At 39.2% G+C, this 18531-nt stretch overlaps 1 protein-coding gene and 1 pseudogene across 1 annotated transcript; one reads left to right on the forward strand and one right to left on the reverse strand.

Annotated features, from left to right (window-relative positions):
• Nucleotides 1-226: 226 nt before the first annotated feature.
• Nucleotides 227-5435, forward strand: ACRV1 (acrosomal vesicle protein 1). The gene is made up of 4 exons (XM_025049191.1): nt 227-257; nt 2308-2892; nt 4216-4335; nt 5081-5435. The coding sequence occupies exons 1-4, from the start codon at nt 227-229 to the stop codon at nt 5203-5205; spliced, it is 861 nt and encodes a 286-aa protein (XP_024904959.1). The 3' UTR covers nt 5206-5435.
• Nucleotides 5436-16001: 10566 nt separating this feature from the next.
• LOC102895669 lies at nt 16002-16775 on the reverse strand (annotated as a pseudogene).
• Nucleotides 16776-18531: the final 1756 nt, after the last annotated feature.

Below are 18531 nucleotides of genomic sequence, written 5' to 3' on the forward strand. Positions count from 1 at the left end.
TGCAGTTTGACATGGGTTGTTGGAGGGCCAACTGCCTGACCGCTTATATGAGAACCTCAGAGCACAACCCATTGTGAGCAAACATGGGTTGTTCCTGAGGTTCTAGAATCCCAGAAGTTGTGACTCAGCGTTGGGAGCTTCTGCTCACAGTTTTTCTTCACGGCTCCTGGGTGCCCCACACCAGGGTACCCTCTTTCTCAAAATCCAGATGAAGTTTCTCTTACTAATGAGTCTTTATCTGCTTGGATCTGCCAGAGGTGAGTCCTTTACCTTAGCCAAGAGGCCTCTTTAAGTTGTTATAGTCCTTGAAGAAGACCAGTGTCTTAGTTACCCAAACCAATCTGACTCAGAATCAGGAACTGCTAAACAGAGTTCAACTCCGAGCCCCTGATCTAGTTGATTCCTCCTAATTGTGACTCGACTGTCAGAGGAGCCCACTAGCTTGGCACAGGCCTGTTCCTACTTCTTTCGGCCACTCAACATTTGTGCCTGATGCTCTGTGAGATGACAAGATAGGTCTAGGGCTTCTGTGGAAGTCAATGGAGGCTTGTTCCAGTGAGCCAGAGATCCTATGTAGTTAATGTGGCAAGGAAAGGCATAAAGAGATGAGAATGTAATGTACCCAGAAAGCCAGCTCAGAACACAGCAGGGCTTTCGGCCGGAGACCTTACACACCTCTCCTTCATGGCTATGTTTCTGTCCTTCCAGATGTCTGCATTTCCTCTTTCACGGCCCCCACTCACGGTGAGCTATGTAACAGAAGAGAGAGGCCGTGAGCTCTGAGCTGATGGTTAAATGACAGTGTTTTCTGTAATGCTGGTTCTCAGATATTTTGTCTGGCTTTCTTGAATTTTCCAAGGTTAACTCAGAAACAGATACATAGCTACCAGAAGGCAATATGTGCCAGCCACATGGTAAAGCAGTGCCAAACTATAGGAATGACTAAGAAATTAGTGTACTTTCAAGCTTCCTTTCAGAAATCTCTTTATTAAAGCTTCTGTCAACTGTTAAGAATCAGTCAAGCAGAAATATTTCTGTAACAACTTTTACAAAATAAAAACCTCCTAGATACCTTCCTAAGTCTTCCCTTTCCTTTATCAACATATTCTAATCGTAGTTGTTCAAAGTCATAGAGTATAAGGACTACAAATCACAGAAAGAAAACATGTATATGGCAGAACTCAACAGAGCTAGAGTACTTTGGGGCCTTAGGCTACCTCAGTCTCAAAGATCTTATTATTCTCAGCTTTTGGCTAGGAGTAATAACAGTTGTAGTTTATTCGCCTTCCTCTAGGTGACTCAGCTGAATTTAAGCATAATAATCAGATTCTCTGGTGCTACATTCAATAAAATAAAAGTCATACTTAAGGAATATTTGACAGTCGTTAATAAGATGGAGTAAAAACGAAGAGACTAGCCAGAAGAGAATGACCAGCTAAGAGTTTTGTAATTCCCAGTGTAAGGTAGGGAGGAGAGAAATCTAAAATTAATTGAGCACTTAGGTAATGGACTAGGCACTTCACAATTTATCTTATTGAATACTTATGACAACTCCTTGAAGTGAGTGTAAATGTTATGTCACAAGGAATCTCAATTCAGAGATATATAAGCAAACAATATTTTAATCTTGAAAATTGATAGCAACTTTGCTTTGAATTCCCAGCCCACAAGGACTGGGGATTGAGCATGGGAAAGAACTTGAAATTGCCAAATAAAGGTGTCTTAATTCCTCCTGATAATTTTGTGAGACCGTTAGATATTTGTCATTTCCGGTTTAAAACTTATCCTGTCTAAAGTTTAAAATCTTCCACCCTCAATTTCAGCTAGCATTACTCAGCTATTGAGACAACTTGCTTTCCCTCTCCCTCTTGTATTTCTATTCTTCTTGCCTTTCACCCATAGAGAGTCTGGAGGGAGGGCTGGTGGTGGACCTCTGATTACATGGGTGATGATACATTGACTTCCTGATGCTGGCTTTGTAAGGGAGGGCCATCAATTTCCCTTCAGGTGCTTTTGGTGCATGGGTAAATGGGCCCCCAGTGTATTAGTATTGTGGATCTTAAAAATTTTCCCTTTAATCCCAGAGGTGGTCTCTATGTATTTCATCAATACCGCTATCCTTCACGGTCTCTTAGGTAATTAGCTGACTTCCTCCAACATCTGAAGTATCTTCACGTGCCTGATCTAGTCCCACAGGAAACTTAAGAATCCCATAACGTAAGCCTTACTCTATAGAAAAGTAGTCTTTACCTTGGACATACTTTCTCTCACCTTCACAGTCTCTCTTCTGTTCCTTCTCCATCACAGGAGCATCAGGTCAGCCTGATGAGTCTCCTGGCATTATAGATGATCAAGCTTCAGTTCAGCAGTTTTCAGGTGAGCACTTGTCACTTGCAAACCCTTCAGACAGTGAGGCTTTATATGAGACTTCTTCAGGCAAGAACATCTTAAGTGCGCACGCTTCAGCTGGACGTGCTCCGGGCGAGCATGCTTCAGGTGACCAGGGTTCAGATGAGCACACTGCTGCAAGTGAGCATGCTGCAGGTGAGCACACTGCAGGTGAGCATGATGCAAGTGAGCACACTTCTGGAGAATCTTCAGGTGAACAGTCTTCGAGTGAAAAGCCTTCCAGTGAACAGCCTTCTGCTGAACAGCCTTCTGAACAGCCTTCCGCCGAACAGCCTTCTGAACAGCCGGCTGGTGAACAGCCTTCCAGTGAAAAGGCTTTGAATGAACAGCCTTCAGGTGAACAGCCTTCAGGTGAAAAGGCTTCCAGTGAACAGACTTTGAATGAACAGGCTGCAGGTGAACAGGCTACAGATGAACAGGCCTCAGTTGAAAAGCCAGCGGGTGAACAGCCTTCAGGCAGTCCAGCTGCAAGCACATTTTCAGGTGAGCCACATTTGGATGGGTGCCAGCTCTTGACTTCTGGTGGGAAGTAGGCAACATGTCAAAAAAACCCAATTTTAAGGAAAGGCTGTAGAAGAAAGAATAGTTCGCAAGCACTTCACAAATGGCTCTCCCAAATAGCTTAATTTGCAATAACACCAGGAGGCAGGACCCAGGTTTTGTGGGGTCTTGAAGGCTAAACAATTTGGAAGGCCCTCTTTAAGAAAAATAACAGAAATACAAAACTCCAGCAGTCCCTCCGGCTTCACCCTACATAAGAAATTATGACTACAAATGCCCAGGGCTCCCCTGGAAGGGGCTCCTGGAAGATACCTTCAAGACCTTTATGCTAAGTTGGTTTTTAACTGTGTTAGAATGCTTTGTAAACCCTGTAAACAAGATATCTTGCTCTGGAGCTGGTAGCTCTTATTTATGTTTGAAAATGGAAAGTAAAGCATAAAGACTTTGTCTTTTAGATCCAGAAATAAGTTCCCAAGACAACTACAATTCTTTGGCTCTTAGTAAAAAGGGGTTTTTCAAGGAAGGAAAACAAGATCCAAGGTTTGATGCCTCAAGTTATTACCCAGATATAAATACTTCCCATTTGACCCCATTGTTTAAGTAGTAGTATTCCAAATTTTCAGATGAGAAGCCAAAAACAGAGTAGCAAATCTTGGATTCAAACTTAAGTCTGACTCCAAAGACCGTATTCTTTTCACTTATACTTCCTTAACTAGGGAATTGGCAGTGGAGATAGTAAAAGAAACAATAGGGAAGCATTTCAAAGAGAGTGCCTTTGGTGACAAATTGACCTTATTGCAGGTCATTTTGAAACTGGAGAATGATACAGACTCTTCACAGGGTTCGCAACATTAAAGCCTTCTAATATAGCTTATCAGCCAAATTTTACTCCAAGTGTTTGTGCTCGTGAGGGAGAGTATGGTGGGGAGTAGAAAAAGGAGCTAGTCATGTAATAAGTTTTTCTTTGCTCCTATTGAGTTAGACATGGCAGAGGGCATCTAATTATAAATGTCCAAGATGTCAATGGGGATATGAATTGGAGTAAAAGTCAGCATTAAAGAGATAAATTTGGGATTCATCAGCAATGAACATCACAGAGGAAGCAGTAAGAAGGAAGGAATTCCCTCTGGTACAAAAGAGAGAATATGCTCTATCAGACACAGGGCCCTCAGATCCCCAAGAACTGATAAATGAAATGTGTTGTATCCAGGCTACTTGTTGCCCATCTTCTCTCCCCAGATGTGTGACTCAGGCTACACACCTGGTCCACAAGGGAATTTCATCTGGCTTATCTTACATTTTCAGGCCCAGCATTGAATTGCCACGTATGCTCTTACATGAACGATAAAGGAAAATGTCTTCGTGGAGAGAGTGTCTGCTCCACTCAGAATACCCAGCAGTGCATGTTAAAGAAGATCTTTGAAGGTATGTGGGGACTTCAGGAGGCGATCTTCGTAAGAGAACATAACCAACTTGAGTACTGATGGGGAGCAGGGGTGGGGGGGGAGTGGGGGCAGGGGCCTGAGGAGAGATCAAGCTGTGGTTCCCAGAAACTTGGAGATTGGAAACCTTATCAAGAATTAAGTGTAGAATTCCAGCTACTGATGGAGAGATAGAAACCATTCCCAGCAGGCCTGTGATGTCTTAAAAGGAGGCAAGGAGACTAGCTGTCTCTTATTAAAGAAATATGAATTGTCCCTTGAGCCATTGAGACATTGACAGTAAGCTCAAGACTGTGTCTGTCTTCTTGTTCATGGCTATATAGTCTTGGCACTTAGCACAATGCCCAGTATAGAGTAGGCATTTAGTAAATATTAAATAAATGAATAAACAATTGTCTACCAGTCTGTGTCCACAGATTGTCAGACCCATCTTATCTCCACACTTCTCTACCCTTCCATTCGTTCCTCATCCCTAAAATAAGGGATCTTAGTTACTTCCATCCCATGAACCACACTGCCTGTGGTTTGTCTGATGCCTTGCTAGAGGGAGGGGGCAACTGATGGGGGAAAGGGCCCAGAAAAGGCAGATAGAAAGGGAAAGGGAGGAGGAATATATAAATTGGAGGTCTTGGTCATGCTTGCATGGGGACACTGGGGTACATGGGATGAAGGCTAAGGTTAGAAGAGGAAGCCTGCCGCTCACTACAATCTGTCTCTGCTTCTTTCAGGTGGAAAACTCCAATTCATGGTTCAGGGGTGTGAGAACATGTGCCCATCTATGAACCTCTTCTCCCATGGAACCAGGATGCAAATTATATGCTGTCGGAATCAATCTTTCTGCAACAAGATCTAGAAGCCTGTGCCCTTGCTTCTGGTTCTGACTGAGGCAGTAAAAATCCTCCATCAACCTACTGGGCTTAATTTATATTTAGTTTCTTTTCCAGTCAACAACTAATCACATGTGCTTCTGCCTGAGTGTCAGAGAGGATGCTCAAATATCTTTTCTCTCCTATCCATACCCTATTACCCATATTTCTCTGTCCCTCAAACCCATCTCTCAATATTCTTTTCTTTTTCAATAAATTCCACATGGTTAAAGAATATAGACTTCAGACAGACTTCTTTTCCTGTCAACCAGTTGCAGGGTCAGCCTGGGTACCCTTCCACGCCACACATTAAAATGGATGCATTTTTAGCTGATCCAAAGTCAAGTGCTCTATCCACCAGTTAAAATGGATACATTTTGGGCAGAGACCACAAAGAGAAATACAAAGTCGGCATTAATCTTTTACGAGCTTAAAAAACATCAGAGTCTTTCTCTCTTCCTACCTCTCCATCCCTATAAAAAGCCCCACCCCCTTCTACTTATCATGGTGTCCAAACTCACCCTTTCTTGGCTCTTGAGAGTTTTTAGTCTTCCAGAGTCTACTCTTATTAATTATAATAAATGACTCCTTTTTATTTGCTATATAAACGTATAGCAGGTCATAATGCTTAAATCATTTTCATATACACAATGTTACTGACTCATCTCAGCATAGAGGGGAAGGTGGAAATACTATAATAATCCCTGTCACCTTGTATCAATGTTATATTCTTCTAGGTGTTTTCACCTCTGTTGTTGGCTTTGAAGTTAGAGAAAGGGGATTATGAGCCAAGGACTGTGGGCAACCCATAGAAGCTGGAAAACACAAGGAAAGGTCTCCAGAAAAAAACACAGGCCAGCCAATACCTTTATCTCAAACCACTAAGACATGTCAGACTTCTGACTTATAGAAGTATAAATAATTTTGTGTTGTTTTAAGTCACTCGGTCTGTGGTGATTTGTTACAGCAGCAATAAACAACAAATACAAACAAGAAAAAATCAGCAAAGATATAGAAGTCAAAATATCATAAACTAAGAAGATCTATCAACATTGATATAACACCCCAACAACAGTTTATACAATCTTTTCAAGTGCCCATGGAAAACACAAGACAGACAATATCATAGGTCATAAAACATACTTCAACAATAAAATAAAAAGGAATACTGAGAAATTTTATGTATGAATAACGTTAGAACCCAATTATCGTAATGTGCGTACCCTGTAACTCATCAAAGACTACTAACTGTCCATTCTGATGGATGATCGAGTGGCTATGGAAAAAAAAATAGCCCTCTATAAGGGTTGCTGAGGCACAGAAAATTTATTTGTAAACCTCTTACTGTCGTCCTGACTTCTGAAAATTTTTCGATGGTAATTGTGATTTACACCATTGTGTTCTTCCAGCCTTGGCCCTAATTAAACCTTAGAGTTACAGTTCTAATTGCACAAGTAGCAGGAATCAGATTAATAATGAATGACACTTGAGTGCTTCCATTGGGAGACATATGGGCATAACAACAACTACACCACCACCACCACCACCACCACCACCACCACCAGTAAATGGAAACTCATCTCATGGTCAGACTGTGAAAACCAAAGAGGTATATGGTTGTGCCCTCAAACTGTAAATAAATGTTATGCTAGATGCAAAATACAGAAAAGTGAGACAGACAGAAAAACTTGGATCATGATGGCTTGCAGGTTAGAAATTATCCAGAGTGTTTATTTCCTTAATGAAGGTCCGTAAGACCTGACCGCTTCTCAGTGACCTGCCTTTCCCTTTTGAGAAAAATTCAGCCTTGACTTCTATCCAATGTTAGTCTGCCCCATCTCCAGTGGTTCACCATTTCAGCAAGACAAATACCGACACAGACTTCCTAGGAATGAACCTTCCTAGCACCATGGGACCACATCATCCAACCAAGAAATTGGTCACAGATGCATCCTTTGGATTGATTTGTGACTAAAAGGGGTTATTGTGGACAAAAAAGGGATCACACACAAAATCTGACAAGCAATCTGCAGGGGAGGCCTGCACAGTAGGCCTTAGAAACTCAGAGATCGAAGGTAACCACATAGGACGGCCTGAACATAAAAATTGCTCATTAAGAGGGGGTCATAGTGGGTAGCCATGTCCTAAGCCTGTAGCTTCCTTTAATGTAGGGAGGAGGGAAGAGAACTAAATGTTAAATCAAGCTATATCGAGACTGCAATATGCTTACAGCCAGACCATGAGAAAACATGCAGAACTAAGAAAGATTTCTGTGGAGATTGCTAACAAACCATTTCCCCACATGGTGAAGGGAAAACAGAAAAATAGAGTTTTTAAGTGGTGCCCTACGCAAAATAAAATCATTCATTCCCTATGGCTAAAATCATGGGGAACTTACAGATCAAAGACTGGGATTGCCAGCAGGCCTTTCACACTACATAGTTGTACCTTTTCATGCTATATACTCATCCTTTCTCCCTGTATGTTCATTTAAATTAAAAGGGGGGAGGAGGTGGTAAACAAAATCTTTACTAATTCACAGAAACTAAGAATGATATACAATCTGGATTCCCCAACACTAAGGGCTTTTTGTCTCTTGTCTTGGCTTTTGGTCTTCGCTTTCTCTCCTTGTCTTTGCTTTTTCTCTTTAATAAACTTTTCTTTTGACTAACTTTGGCAGGTGTTTGAATTCTTTCTTGAGCTCAGCAAAGAACCCTTATCCCTCTCAGTACAGGGCCTGAGCTCCCCTTTCCTGACTCAGGGAATTTGCCAGTCTAGCATCAATCACCTCGACCCGGCTCAATCTTTACCTTAAGCGAGTCTATAGTCTTGTCTTTTTGCATCTAAGATAACATACCCTTGAATCCTCAGAGTAATCTCCTTTTCGAGATCCCTCAGGACACTTGCACAGCACTTGAGCAGGAGACTACAGAATCTCTCATAGTTATCTTATTCTCCACATACCATTTCTCTGTGTTGTGTTGATTATTAAAGAAGTATGTGTCTTTCTGCATTTTATTTATTATCTAATCCCAGAGATTTCCTTGCTTTGTTTTCTCTCACCTCCTTAATCTACCATCAATGGATTCCATGTAACCCGCTTTATGCCTTTGTTAATTCTAATGTATAAAATAAGCTGCAAAACTGCCAATCTCCAGAGCAATCCGTTGAGATTTTGCTTCCCGGCAATTGTCATCAGTTTGGCTCAAATAAATTCACAAAATTTCTCAAGCGAACAAACAAATAAATCATCAAAATCATATATAGTGTTCTCCAAACATAATAGAATCAAAATAGAAATCAGTAACAGAAAGATATCAGGAAAATATCCATATACATGGAAATTAAAGGACATATCTCTAAATAAACCATAGGTCAAAAAATATCAAAGGAAATAAAAAATACATTAAACCGAATGAAAAGGAAAACACAACATATCAAAATTTGTGGGAAACACCTAATGCAGTGCTGAGAGGGAATTTTATAGCAATAAACACAGTTTAGAAAATAAAGGCTCAAATAAATTATTTAAGTTCCCATCCTTAAGAACCTAGAAAAATGAAAAGCAAAATAAACCCAAAGCAGAAATAAGTAAGTAATAAAGATAAAAGCAAAAATCAATAAAACTGAAAACAAATATAGAGAAAATCAATAAAGCAAAGAGCTGGTCCTTTGAAAAGATCAATTAAAACTGGCAAACCTCTAGTAAGACTGACAAGAAAAAAAGAGATATCGGTATCTAAATGAAATGGGTATCACTAGAGACCCTGAAGACATCAAATATACTAAGGGAATATTACAAACAACTCTACACACATCAACTTGACAACTTAGTTCAATAAGCCAATTCCCTGTAAAACACAAACTATGACAACATGCTCATTATGAAATGGATAATTTAAATAGTTTTATAACTATTAAGGATATTGAATTTATAACCTAAAAAACTCCCCCAAAAGAAATCTCCAGGTTGTGATGGTTTCACTGGAAAAGTCTACCAAATATTTTTAAAAACAGTAACACCAATTCTACACAATCTCTTCCAGAAAACAGACATAGAGGACACACTTCCCAACTGATTTTAAGAAACTAATGTTACACTGATACCAAAACCAGACAAAGACTACAAAAAAAAAAAAAGAAAGAAAGAAAGAAAGAAAAAAGAAAATGATACTGCCATCGTTTGCAAATTTCTTAATCTTTTTAAGTCTTTTCTTTCCTCCTTTCTTTGGAGAACGACTTTCTCCCTCAAACCTAGATAATTATCTTGAAACTGGTGACTCGGGTCCTCTGACTATTGATAAGGATCATTGAAACTCAGCATTCTCCTTGGCCCCTGAATGGCTTTAGGCGAAAACAGGAAACTTAGAGACGGAGAGGGGGAGGAGAACTTTTAACCCAAGCTTTTTTCTTTCTTTTATGAAATATATTAACCAAGCCTGTTTTCCCTTCCTCAATTGATAAGCAAATTAATGATAGAAACATAAATAGATATGACTCAAATAACATGTTTGGATCTTTTTCTTTGTCTAGAGACAGAGGTGACATTTCAGCAGAATATCCAAGACCTTGTCCTGACTAAAGCAGAGAGGAAAAGACCTCCATGAAACCCCAACAGGCAGGGACCAGAAGCAAGAAGCAGATACAGAAGTGACCTCCCGTCTCTCAACACCTATACTAATAAAAAGGGGGTTCATGGCTCTTAGAAAAAGGTTAGGCAGAAAAGTTAGGGGGTTTTAGGTCTGCCTGCAAAGACACTGAAGTTATCCTATACTAGAAAGTGTCCGCCTAGTCTGCCCACAATTAAGCAAGCCAGAGGGAATCTTTGGGGCTAAAAGTAACTCGTACAAGGAAACAAGAAAGCAGAAAATTTGGTTCCTGGTTCAGCCAGTCATTCGCACCTGCACAATGAAGACCCCAATGACCTTCAATTCACCTGAGCCTCATTATAAAATCATTATAATATGATGCGCGTGCCCGGAAGTTCATTAATATTATAATTGACTGAATTCTGGGAATGAACAAGCGCAGAAAGCAAACCATGAGTCACTGAGTCCTGTCAATCTTAGTTGTCAATCAAGATAATTTTCTTAGAGGCTCACTCCTCTAAGTAACTACCCACAACAAATAGGGATAAAAAAACCCAAAGACTTTGTTATTGTCCCCTTGAGCCCTTGAGCCCTTGGAGCACTCTTCTCTTGCTCGGGCCTGCTTCCATATCTGGGATTGTACTGTTGCTTTACTTTCCCTTCTAACAAAGCTATTCTTTTCTGCTGTATTTCGGTGTCTTGCTCAATTCTTTGTTCAAGACATCAAGACAACGCACCAAGAGGAGAATCCCACTCTCTGGTAACAAAACCACAAACTACTTGTGATTACAGACAAAAAAATCCTGAATAAAATATTATTGAATAGAATTCAGTAATATGTAATGTTATGGCGCGAACAATTCTGAGACCCACGGAGCCAATTGAGATTAATTATGAGCCTTTATTAGCCGGCCGGCGACTGACTCTCTACCACCCAGGGTTAGAAGAGATCAGCCCTGAGCTTCCAGAGGAGGCAGCTTATAAAGCCTCCAGCTACATCCTTGAATAAGCAGATTACAAGAAGTAGAAGTTAGAAGTGGAAGTTGGCTGTTAGCATACCTTTGCCCGGAACAACACCCTTAATTAACAAGTAAATGGATTACAGAAGCAGACCTTGGCCATCTACATATTTTATACAATACACTTCCTAAACCACACACAAGCAAGTAGGACAACTTCTGATATCTAAAGATATTTCTTCCCTGTAGCTGACCTAGCTAGTTTGCTCACTTGAAAACTTTCCACCCTTAACAGAAAAAAAAAAAATTATACACCATGATCAAGAAGTTTATTCCGTGAGGGCAAAGCTAGCTCAGGATTTGAAAATCAACGTAATCGATTATATTAGTAGACTAAAGGAAAACAACTTTATCGTATCAAGTCATACAGAGAAAAGTATTTACCAAAATTCAACAATCATTTATATTAAACTCTCAGAAAAGCAGAAACAGAGGAGAGTTTCTTCAACTTAAAAAAAAAACATAAACAAAAACAAAAACAAAAACCTGCAGATAACATCATCCTTAATTACAAAAGACTGAATGATTTCCCTCTAAGATTGGGAACAATTTTGTCTAATGTCGTGCTGGAAGTTCCAGTCAGTGCAGTAGAGCAAAAAAGGAAGATGCATAAAGATCAAAAAAAATGAAACTGTCCCTATTTGCAGATGACATGATGCTCCATGTAGAATATTTGAAGGCATCTTCAAAAACACTCCTAGAACTAATTAGTGATTTCAGATTTCAGCAAGGTCATAGAATACAATACTGACATACAAAAATCAATTATATTTCTACATTAGCAATGAAAACTTAAACATCAAAACTAAAAATAGTGTCATTTCCAATGGCTAAAAAAAATTAGATATAAATCTAACAAAATACGTATAGGCCATGTAAGCTGAAAATTACACAATGCTAATGAGAGAAATCAAAGATTTTTTTTTAAAAATGAAAAGACGTACGGTGTTCATGAATTGGAAGACTCACCATAGGAAAGATGTCAATTCCTCCTAAACTGATAGACCAGGTTTAATAGAATGCCAATCAAAAGCCCAGCGATGAGTGACGTCAGCAATATAACAGGCCTTCCTTTCCCCACAGAAACATAAAAAAAACAATTAGAGACTGTCTAAATTAGTAGGAGCTTTGGAAAACAGTTAAAAGTCTACAGCAAACAAGTGAACACCCATTCAAGAAAAAGCCATATTACAAATGGTAGGAAATTTCATGGTGTGTCTATTTAGCCTTGCTGCATCCTCTTTTTCACATGGTACAATCAGGAGGTGGCAGCAGTCCAACTACTAATACAGTGCTTCCCACCAGATGGGGCAGACCTTATCTGCAACGTTCTAACCTATGTGGAGGCTACTGGAGGAAATGCTCTGTTTCAATCAACTCCAGAGCTCAGGTAGGGAAAAGCAGAATAGCTCAGATCTTAGGCTGGAAAAAAAAACAACAGAAAGCAGTGAGCACTGCTTGTGAAAGTTGCAGGGGGACTACAGACTAACATACATCTAGGCAAGAGATTATGAGTAGGTGGTGAGAATGTAAAATGGTGCAGCCGTTATGGCAAATAATATGGTTCCCCAGAAAATTAAAAATAGAGTTACCATATGACTCAGCAATTCCACTTTGGTATATAACCAAAAGAATTAAAAGTAGAAACTCTATAGATATTTGCATACCCATGTCCATAGCAGCATTATTCACAATAGACAAGTAGAAGCAATCCGAACCTCCATTGCAGAATAAATGGATAAACAAAATGTGGTATATACATATGATGGAATATTACACAGCCTTAAAAAGGAATGAAATGTGATGCTTGTTACATAAACTTTGAAAACAAAACTAAGTGAAATGAAACAGACACCAAAGGATAAATATTGTATGATTCTAGCTTTATGAGGGACTGGAATTATTCAAATTCATAGAAGCAGAAAGTAGAATGATGGGTGCCAGGAGCTGGGGAGGAGGAAGGCAAATGGGGAGTTATTGTTTAATAGTTACAGAGCTTCAGTTTGGGAAGGTAAAAAAGTTCTAGAAATGGATGATAGTAATGATCATACAATGTGAATGTACTGACTATCCCTGAACTATACACTTAAAAATGGTTAAAATGATAAATTTTATTTATAGCACAATTAAAAATAAAACCCAGGAAGATATTTTGTAGATACAGAGAATATTATTCTGAAATTTATATTAGAAGGCAAAGGACTAGAACGGCTAAAACAATTTTGAAAAAGACAAAGTGGAAGGAACCAATCTACCGAAATTCATATTATATAGGTATAATAATCAAGACAGATATTATTGGAGAGATAGATATATATACATCAGTGGAACAAAATAGAGAACCCAGAAACAAACCTACAAATATGCCCAACTGATTTTTTATCAAAGTGCAAAAACAATTCAATGGAGAAAAGATAACCTTTTCAACAAATGGCAGAACGACGGGATATTCAGAGGCAAAAAATTAAACTCAACCTAAAGCTCACATCTATACAAAATTTACTCAAAATTACATCACAGTCATAAGTGTAAAAAGAAAGACTTCAGAATGTAAAACTCTCAGAAATAACATAGGAGAAAATCTTCAAGATCTAGGTTTAGACAAAGAATTATTAGACTCTTTGTCTAACAGACACAACATCATCCATAAGAGGAAAAATTAATAATTGGACTTCACTGAAATAAAAAAACTTTTGCTATTTTTAGACCTGTAAGAGGATAAAAAGGAAAGCTACAAAATGGGAAAAAAATATTTGCAAACCACTTATTTGACAAAGAACTAATATAAAAAATCCAACCAGAACATGAAAGACATGAAAAAATACTTCACCAAAGAAACACAGATGGCAAATAAGCACATGAAAAAATGTTTAACATCATTAGCCACAAGAGTGTTTAGCCACTAGTCACTAGAAATGCAAATTAAAATCACAATGAGAATTACTACACATCTATGAAACAGAACGGCTAAAATAAAAAATAGTGACAACACCAAATGCTGATAAGGGTGTGAAGAAACTGAAGTACTCATATATTGATGGTTGAAATAGAAATGGTATAGCCACTCTAGAAAAGTTTGGAAATTTCCTCCAAAACTAAACGTGAAACTACCATGTGACACAGCAGCTGCCCTCCTGAGCATTTATCCCAGAGAAATGAAGACTATGTTCACACAAAAACCAATACACGAATGCTTATAGTAGCTTTATTCATAATAGCCAAAAGGAGTAGAAATAACCCAGATGTCCTTCAGCAGGTGAAAGGTTAAACAAACTGAGGTCCATCCACACCCTAGAATAAACAATCATTAAAAGTAATTAACTTGATATATCATTAATAACCTGGGTAAATCTCCGGAGAATTATGATGAATGAAAAAAGAGCAATTTCAAACGATTAAAATACTATACGATTCCATTTATATAACATCGTTATGATAAAAAAATTATAGAAATGGAGAATAGTGACTGCCAGAGGATGGGAGGGAAGTACCAAGGCTATAAAAGGGCCACATGAGGGATTCTTGTGGTGATGGAAAGGTTCTATTTTGACCGTATCAATGTTAATATTGTGGTTATGATATTGTTCTACAAGATGTTACACTTAGTAGAAAACTAGTAAAGAATACATAGGATCTCTCTGCATTATTTCTTACAACTACATGTGAATCTAAAACATTTTACGGGAGGGGGCATTTTATGATTTAAAAAAACATTTTAATTACATTGGTTAGACATCTAAATAGTTCGTAAAATGGTCCTATCCCCCCAATAGCTCCCTCCCTCCCCTCCGACCCTCCACCTAGCCAATGTATAAATGCTAATTGCACTCCCTATGCCGTGCTCCCCATCCCCATGACCATCCATCAGCTACTAACTTGTACTTCTTTAACCCTTCACCCCATTCTCCCAGTCCCCCAAACTCCCTTCCTCTTTGTCCGTCACCAAATTATCCACAATCTTTGTGAGCCTGTTTTGATTAATTTGTTCTTTTTATTCCTTAGATTCTGCATATAAGTGAATCATATAGTGTTTATCTTTCTGTTTGACTTAAATACCTTCTAGGTCCATCAAAGCAATATGTTTTTCCATCCCCTTCCTTTTTAGTCTGTCTTTTAATCTGAAGTGAGTCTCTTATAGGCGACACGTAGGGGTCTTGTTTTCCTTTCCATTCATCCATTCTTTTAGTTGGAACACTTAATTCTTTTCCGTTTGAGGTACTTATTGATAGGAATGTAGTTGTTACCATTCTTTATTTCTGTTTTTCATACATGTTTTTTCTTCTTAAAGAAGTTCTTTCAACATTTCCTGTAATATGGGCTTGGTGGTGATAAATTCCTTCAGCTTATTTTTGTCTGGGAAGCTCTTTATCTGTCCTTCAACTCTAAATGATAGCTTTGCTGGATAAATTATTCTTAGTCGTAGATCCTGAGTCTCCATCCTGTTGAGTATTTTTTTTGCCACGCCCTTCTGTCCTACATAGTTTCTTTTGAGAAATCAGCTGCCAGTCTTATGGGGTTTCCCTTATAAGTAACTATCTGTTTTTCTCTTGCTGCTTTTAATATTCTTTTTTTTTTTTTTTTTGGTATTTAACCTTTGGCATTTTAATTACGATGTGTCTTGGATCCCTGATTTTTGGAATTCTCTGAGCTTCCTGGGGTCTTATGTCCATTTCTTTCACCAGGGAAGTTTTCCATCATTATTTCTTCAAACAGCTGTTCAACATCTTGATTTTCTTCAGTTACGCCAATCAGACGGATATTTGGACCCTTAATAGTGTCCCATATGCTCCTTAAATTATTTTTATTGTCTTGGCATCTTATCTCTTGGCATTCTTATTGAGTGTCCTTGGCTTTCCCATCTTCCACATAGGGCATTTGATTCTTTTCTTTATTCACTGTTTATTTCTTTGTTTATTCCATTTAATATACTTCTCATCTCAGATCATGTGTTCATTTCAGATTGGTTCCCTTTCATAATTTCCATTTCCATCTTTATGTTTTTTATCTCTTTGTTGAAGTTCTCACTGAATTTATCTACACTTCTCAAAAGTTCATTGAGCATCTTTATAACAAGTGATTTTTTTTTTGATTTATAAGTGATTAGATTTCTAAACAAATTAATCTTCTATAAGTTCTATACATACAAGGCTCTCATTCTTCATTTAGCTTTGATTTACTTCTTGGAAGTTTTCATCTTTCTGACCATCTACTTTTAAACCTCTTGGCATTTTGTTTTTTCTGGATTCCCCAACCATTATTTAAAAACTGGGCTACAGCCTTTTTCACTGGTAACCTCTTGTTGTCAAGAGACAGGAACTTATTTATAGTAGTTCTGTTGGTTCCCGGACCGTATAAATAATTTTGTATGAAGGCTTTGGCTGCTTGTTGCCTTGAATCTCTCACATTTTGATCTTTTAGCCTTAGAGCCAATTAGCTTTTATTCTGACTGATAGACTGTACTTTTTGTACTTTTTCCTTAGCTTTCTTGGAGTTACTTCCTTTATCACATTCTTCATTTTTCTTCTGCAAATTAACTTCTTTTAATTTTCCTGGTGATTTCTTTATGCTATTAGCCTGTGAAGCTGTAGTTAACTTCTCTAGAATAGTGTCTGGAAGGAGTTTCCTTTCTTTTTGTTGGATGAACAGCTCCTCGCATCGCTTCCTCTGCTCCTTCAGAAGTGTTTTATCCCTGCGCTCCGTCTCCCGAACTCACCGCTCCTCTTCTCTCGCTTCCGCCTGGGCACTGGGGAAAGTCAGTTCCTCCGGGGCCTCCTTGTCAAAGTCATCATCCTCTTCTTCGTCTTCCTCCAGCAGCTCAGTGGCAGTGCCACTGCTGGGCTGCCTAAGCAACAGGCTGTGCTCCGCCGCCTCCTCCTCCGAGGTGGGCTGTCCCTCATCCACCATCGCTGATGCGGGGGTGCGGGATGAGCGTGGCCGGAGCTGCACCATGGCCCACGCCCCACCGGACCGTGCTCTATAGCCAGTGTTTTGAACTCTGCATGTGTTAGATTACTTGACTCCATTATATCTGGATCTCTGTTCTGTTCTCTCACATGGTTTCTGTTTCTTTGTCTTTCCATTTTGGCTGCCTTTCTGTGTCTGTTTCTATGAACTAAGCAAAGCTCCTAAGTCTCTCGGTCTTAGTAGTGTGGATTTGTGAAGTAGGTGTCCAGTGGCACAGTCCTGAGAGGGGTTCAGCTGCAGGCCAAATTTAGCCCAAGCCTCTGCCCTTCTGGGGCCACCTGTTCAGATTCAGCAAGCAATCTACAGATGCTGTGCTTATAGTTGCCTCAAAAGGCAACACCAGAAACCGAGGCCAGCCACCTTCAGTGTGTCTAGGTGCTGCTCAGCAAGAAGCACCTGACTCGCTGAGGATAGAACTGGATATGGCTTCCGTTGGGCGGCAAGTTGGGGGACGCGGGGTTTCAGGAAATCCATTGAGCGGAGCAACTTCTGTTATCCAGTTTGATGACATCACAGCTATGGCAGTGCTGTGCCCGCACGCTGTGAGGGGGATGGGTTCAACAAGGAACAATGGATATCGCCAGCACTTCTGTACTGAGGAAGTCTCACTTAGGCCCTCACTCTGACAATGTCTCTCTGTAAGTCCTTGGTGCCTGCTGCGTGCAGCCGAATTGGCACTGGTGCTCAGGGCAAGCAGATCCATCACCGCGAAAATCCGCTTGTGGATGCGGCACCTTTAAGAGGCTTCTGCTGCTGCTGCTGCTGACGCCACGCCTCCGTCTCACTCAGCCGCTAGAGAGTTGCCCCGTGTCCTTGCCCCGTCCTACCTTCTGCTGTTGCAGGGCGCTTTCTTGGAGTTCTCCATAGATGTATGGCTTGTTCATCAAGATCCCAGGCGATTTTTCCTTGCTGCTGCTCCTTGTTTCTGTCACAACTTTGATTTGGTCGCCAGAGGGATGAACAGAGCCTCTATCATCTATGCCATTTGGGTTGCCCTTGGGGTTTTATGATTCTTTATTTGGAGTCTGAACAGTTGTTATTTTAAACTCCTTAAGATCTTATTAATAGTGGTTACAGGAAATTCAACCATCATGTCTACCATACAGGGAAAGTGCAGAGTACGCTTAGAGCACAAAGGAAGCACACTCAAACTTTTGTGTTAAAACTAAGAGGAAAAGTGAAGTAGTAGGAACTTCTAAGCAGATCGCCCAAAAGGATTTCCAACTTTTAAAAAAACATTTATAAAGACATATTTACATACAAAGACACACATATTAAATATATATAATATAGTTTATAAACTAGAAAAGTATAAAGTCCTTTGATTGTCCAGAAAGAGTACAAAGGATTAATTTCAGACTTTGATAAGCATGTATATTGTAAATTCTACAGAATCTGTTCCCCTCAAAACAAAACAAAACAAAAAAAAAGTAGAAGATATAGGTCAAACTAGGAGAGGAGGAATAGATAAAAAGAGTTTTAAAGAAAATATGAAGCAAGACTAAAACAAAGGAAAAAAGAATATAAATCCAATGGGATCAAAATAGATGGTAGATATAAATCCAAATATGTCAGTAATTATACTGAGTTTAAATGGAATAAGTGCTTCAGTTTAAAGACAAAGATTGTCAGACTAGGTTAAAAAAATAATTAAAAGAGCTATAGTTTACATGATTTAGAAGTTAAAAGGATAACAAAGGTGCCATGCAAAGGAAGCCTGTGCTACTGGCTTTACTTATTT

Source organism: Pteropus alecto, unplaced genomic scaffold (genome assembly GCF_000325575.1).
Source record: "Pteropus alecto unplaced genomic scaffold, ASM32557v1 scaffold135, whole genome shotgun sequence".
In the NCBI taxonomy this organism is placed as follows: Eukaryota; Metazoa; Chordata; class Mammalia; order Chiroptera; family Pteropodidae; genus Pteropus; species Pteropus alecto.

Excerpts from the sequence above, each read along its gene's own strand:
- ACRV1 (XM_025049191.1), top strand. The coding sequence starts at position 227 with ATGAGTCTTTATCTGCTTGGATCTGCCAGAG. Across the intron at positions 258-2,307 it reads TCTGCTTGGATCTGCCAGAG|GAGCATCAGGTCAGCCTGAT; the intron begins GTGAGTCCTTTA and ends TCTCCATCACAG. Across the intron at positions 2,893-4,215 it reads AGCTGCAAGCACATTTTCAG|GCCCAGCATTGAATTGCCAC; the intron begins GTGAGCCACATT and ends TTACATTTTCAG.